This window comes from Sus scrofa, chromosome 5, assembly GCF_054392235.1.
Source record: "Sus scrofa isolate SSC_HxYL_T2T_F1_AM1 chromosome 5, Sscrofa_HxYL_maternal_Yorkshire_Landrace_v2.0, whole genome shotgun sequence".
NCBI lineage: Eukaryota > Metazoa > Chordata > Mammalia > Artiodactyla > Suidae > Sus > Sus scrofa.
The window spans coordinates 94,788,806-94,793,858 of record NC_139387.1 but is presented as its reverse complement, the minus strand read 5'-3'; the positions used below and the strand labels follow the sequence as shown (position 1 = coordinate 94,793,858).

Below are 5,053 nucleotides of genomic sequence, written 5' to 3'. Positions count from 1 at the left end.
TCGTAAACACCGTGTTCCTGGATTTATCTGGAGTTACTCAACTCTAGAAAGCTCCCCACTGGCCAACTGTGACACCAGGGAGTGTGGCAATCGTCATTCATTTGTTTATTCCCCAAATACGGGTTGAGCAACTACGCCCTTACAAACTAAGGTTTTCTGAAGCTTTCCCTCCCCAAAGGAAGACAGCAAGGCCAGAGATTGTTTTCACAACGGAAGGTCACCATCCGATGACAGAGCCACCCTGGCTTGGAGGTGAACAGCCCAGACCCCCCGGGAGGGGGGCTCCAGTTCCTCCACTCATCAGGCTGGAGCAGAGCAGTACTTATTAGCCCGTCTTTCCTCATCCAAAAGCAAGGGGACTAACTTCCTCCCCCCCGGGGTTTGGAGTATCTACCTGGGATCAAATCTTGGCCCAGCTCTTTCCTAGCTGCATGACCTCTGGCCAAGTCACTTGGATTCTCTGGGCCTCAGTGGCTTCCTCTACAAAATGGGGATAATAATAGTACCTACTTCAAAGGGCTGGTGGGAGAGGTGCCTGCGTTCCCGGATGGAAAGCCCTTCGCGCAGCACCTGGTACAACGGAGATGCTCTGGCTGTATCTGGGATGACTGTCACTTGGAGTTTAACACACACTGTATTGCTTTATTGCTGTTCTTTCATCCTGGTGCCTGGACATCCCTAATCCAAGGAAGCGTCTTCAACACGGATAACTGCGCCCTGCTCTAGATGCACCCCCACAAGTGTTAAGGAATCCCGAAGAACGTGGAAAAGGGAGTCCAGTAAAGGAAGGCAGTGTTTTAACTAAGCAGCCTGTTAGTGGTGAGCCAGTTTCTGGAGATGGGATTATTCCAAAGGAAAAAGCCTGAACATTTTGTTTCCACGAAAACAGATTTCGGTTGGGAATGGAGACACAGGGGCTCATGGAAAACACGCACACCCAGAATGTCCTTCCCGGGAAGCACATGAAGAAAGAGCTGGCCTTCCTTGGGCCTCGATGGAACTTGCACTTCAGCCCCCCGCCCCCATATCCTGACTGTACCCTGGAATTCATCACCATCTGAATTTCACCAACATAAGAATTTTTTTTTTTTTGGTCTTTTTTTAGGGCTGCACCTGGAGCATATGGAGGTTCCCAGGCTAGGGGGCTAATTGGAGCTGTCGCCGCCGGCCTATACCAGAGCCACAGCAACGTCTGTGACCTACACCACCGTTCAAAGCAACGCTGGATCCTTAACCCACTGAGCGAGGCCAGGGATCGAACCGCAACCTCATGGTTCCTAGTCAGATTCATTTCTGCTGTGCCACGATGGGAACTCCCACATAAGAAATCTTAAATTCCAGGGTCCCACCTTCTGACCACACCCTCCTAGCCTCCACTTCTCCCCTCGCCGCAGCCATCTCTGCCCTTGAACTTGGCCTCCCGCTAGTTCCTTCTTCCCCGTGCTTCTCAAACTGGCTTCCTCATGTACTTTCCAGACGCTGGTCCCCTAGTTACTCAGTGGGACACTTTCTTAGGCCCTTTGCAATTCCTTTATTCCTACGCTCTGAGTCCAATCTGTCCCCTGGGTCATCACAATAAACTTCCATCTGTGTTCGCCCGGGTAGCAGGCTCTGCTAGAGAAGGTCCCGTGATGGGGAGACGATGGTGTTGCCTCCCATGAACCCCGCCAGAGAGCTGCCCAGTCACCCCACTCCGCAAGGACCTTTTCCACATCCACCTCCTCTAATTCTCAGAGGAAGCCCTTGGCTCCTGTATCTTGGAAAACTGAGGCCCTTGGAGGTGAAGCATCTTAACTTTCTCCCCTCCTCCATACTTGCATCCAACAAATAATTCTTGAAAGACTGTTACACCCCACATACTATGTGAGGTGCCAGAAATGAAAGAAATAGGATACCTCCTCCCCCTTCATGGTGCCTACTCTCTGGTGACCAATGCCGATGAATAAAGAAGACGTGTAAGGAGTTCCTGTTGTGGCAGAGTGGGTTAAGGCTCTGCGGCAGAGGTCACAGCTGCGGCTCGGATTTGATCCCTGGCCTGGGAACTTCCACATGCTGCAGGTGAGGCAAAAAAAAAAAAAAAAAAAAAAAAAAAAGTCCAACACCCTATGTGCTTTGAGAAAACCCTACTACTTGGCCATGCCTGTTGCCAGCCCCAACTGAGCCGTTTCTGAGTAATCCCAGGTCAAGCCTTAGGCATAAGAAGGAAGAAGCCTCCAGATGATACCAGCTCCCAGCAATTCAAGTCATGCCCAGCTGTTTGAGGAATCCAAGCTCTGGCCCTAGACACTGTGGAGCGGAGAGAAGCTGTTTCCACTGTCTGTGTCCAAATTCATGACCCAGAAAACCCATAACTCCGTGCTTACGTTATTCTTCCTTCACTTCTAACTTCCTTTGTTTAGCTAGGCATTTCTGATCCCTTAAGACTCAGTTTAGGCCTCTGCTCCAGGAAGTGTTCCCTAAACCCTTCAGTTGGGGTAGGTGGCCCTTCTCTGGGCTGCTTTACTTCTTCTTTAGTATTATATAGAAATTACTCATTTTTGTTCACCTAGAAAGTATGTGTCTGTCTAGCCTGGCACCAAATCATTCAACATTTGCTTATTAGCTGAATTGAGGAAGTAGAGACACCCCTGAGCCCGCCCCGGGCAAATCCTTACGAACGTTTGTCTTTAGCGCCCCCTGCCTTCTTCCTAGCATCCTGCACTTGGCATCCCTTGTCCCCATTCACTTTCAGTATCACCCAAATCAGTGATAACTGAAAAAGGACTTCAGCTTGGCCTCTGGGCAGGGGAAGCCTCCGAAAGCATCCATCATCTAGGTCCATGGATTTGTTGAAGTCCAGTCACTTAGGATGTGATTATACACCAGGGATTTGAGCTGAATTCTCTCCTCTGGCATTTCTAGCATGGAGACAAGGGAGAGCAGAGTCTTGAGACGAATCGCACTGTGGTGTAGAAACATGCCCAAAAGGAGAGAGCTGCTTAGGAGCGGGAGAACAGGGGAGAAGTCTCAGGGTTACAGGAAGGACCAGGGATCCGTCTCTTTGCTATCTGCCCTGCCATTTGGGAGCTTGCTGTTATTTATTTATTTGGGGCTGCGCCTGCAGCATATGGAGAGTCCCAGGCTAGGGGTCAAATTGGAGCCACAGCCACAGAAGCTTGGGATCCGAATCGCATCTGCAACCTACACAACAGCTCATGGCAACGCCTGATCCTTAACCCACCGAGCGAGGTCAGTGATTGAACCTGCGTCCTCATGGATGCTAGTCGGGTTCGTTAACTGCTCAGCCACAATGGGAACTCCATTATTTTAAGCCTTTTTTTCCTACTATATTGGCACTCTGAGAAGGTATTTAATGGTGATATGCCCCCATCTACTTTATGCTCTAAGACACCATTCCTCTTTGATAGATTACTGGGCCAGGGGTAGACCCAAACCGGATTAGCGTCTCAGCTCTGTGAATCTGAAACCAAGACAGTCTCTCTCTGTGGTAAGAACTACTTGTAGCAGCAGGGCTGCAGGTAGCCAGACTATGCGATGTGGACCAGAGAGACAGGAAGAGACAGGCAGGAGCACTGATGGCTCTGTAGTCCTGGTGTCAAGCCTGTTTTGTCTGTCCTCAGATCCTGATAACCTCTACCTACCCTGCATCCTTAAAATATGCCTCTTCTTTCCTTTCTGATTTCTGGTCCCTGGAGTTGCTGTCACTTACAATCCTAACTAATGAATACAACAGTGGTTCCCGAACTGTGTGCCAAGTCACCCTGGGGCACTGCATTACAATCATAGGGGTATTCTGTTACTCTCATACTTGGAGCAGTTGTTGTGTGGTTTCGAATTCTTTCTTTCTCTGGGCTGCACGCTCTGTGCGGGTGGAGAGTGTCTGCTGGCCACTAAGGAGATGAGGCAGGTTGACTAGGTCTTTAGGGATGCCTGAGAGGCTGATGGGAAGTTGTGCTATTCAGTGGCCACCTGACCCTAACGGACAGGAGGGCAGGACAAGTCCGGTGGGGCAGCAGGTGGATCCAGGCGTGAGGAGCAGGGTTCTCCCACTAGAATTTCAACATTTTGATGAGAGAGTTCCTCCCTTGTCCGCCAGCTGGGTGATGAGCAAATCCAAGCAAGTATGCATGTTTAAGGATATTTAAAAAGCAAAATCCTAATTATGTTGAATTTTTGACGTGCAGCAGGTTTGAATTAAAGGGCTTAAAAGAAGAGCTCAGCAACATGTGGATACACCTTGTGACCATACTGGGAGAAAAAGGTGACCATACTGGGAGAAAAAGAATGTAAAATAATTTTTTAAATTGACATTTATAATTCAAAAGGTTAAAGCTTTGCTAAAATTCACTTTACAAAGAACATGCCACCAGCGATGGGAGGGGCAGTAGCTCAGCTTTATTTAAGAAAGAAAATAATCACTGACAAAACAATGAAAAGCCAAAATGAAGACATTTTTAGTGAACTGTGAGCTAACGTTTTATATTTCTTTATGAATTCCATTGTGAAAAGTGTCTGAGGTCAGCAGTGGACAGGTCCTTAATCCACTTTTAAATCTTTCCCCACAAGCATGGCAGTCACGGGGTGCATACTCGCTTTGTGCTCTTGGTAGGTACTGATGGCTAGATCATGGGATTTCTCAAAGGCGGCCAGGTCCCTGCAAAAAAAAAAAAAAAAAGACCTGATTGGTTTTGGCAAATTTTATAATTCCTGTGAAGTAAATGAAAAGCAAACAGACTAATAATAGATATTTATGGCATGGTTATATTTTTTTCCAGAATTCCCATCAAATCCATAGTTAAAATAACTTCACTTACATATTCATATATTGTATCTTGCTGCCAAGGTCCAACTTTTTTCCATTTTACCAGGCATCCCTTTATTATGTATCAAGCAACATACTATTCTTCCACCTCCTTGCAACATTTGAATCTCAAAGGTTTGGCTGCTCCATCCTTCTTGCATTTAACTTCAGACACTTTTTCTGGTCCTTCCCTACTCACTAATTATCTTCTATGTGCCTTTAAAAATCTTTCTGGGCATATACAATTTTCTT

At 47.5% G+C, this 5,053-nt stretch overlaps 1 protein-coding gene and 1 long non-coding RNA gene across 5 annotated transcripts in view; one reads left to right on the top strand and one right to left on the bottom strand.

Annotated features, from left to right (window-relative positions):
* LOC110260790 (uncharacterized) overlaps positions 1-5,053 on the top strand; it is a 183,519-nt gene that overhangs the window by 17,568 nt on the left and 160,898 nt on the right. The window lies entirely within an intron of this gene.
* Positions 4,374-5,053, bottom strand: part of LTA4H (leukotriene A4 hydrolase) — a 32,019-nt gene continuing 31,339 nt past the window's right edge. For both annotated transcript variants that reach the window (NM_001185132.2, XM_085024471.1), the window contains 1 exon segment: positions 4,374-4,654. In NM_001185132.2, the coding sequence (NP_001172061.2) occupies positions 4,537-4,654 (118 nt within the window). In that variant the 3' untranslated portion in view covers positions 4,374-4,536.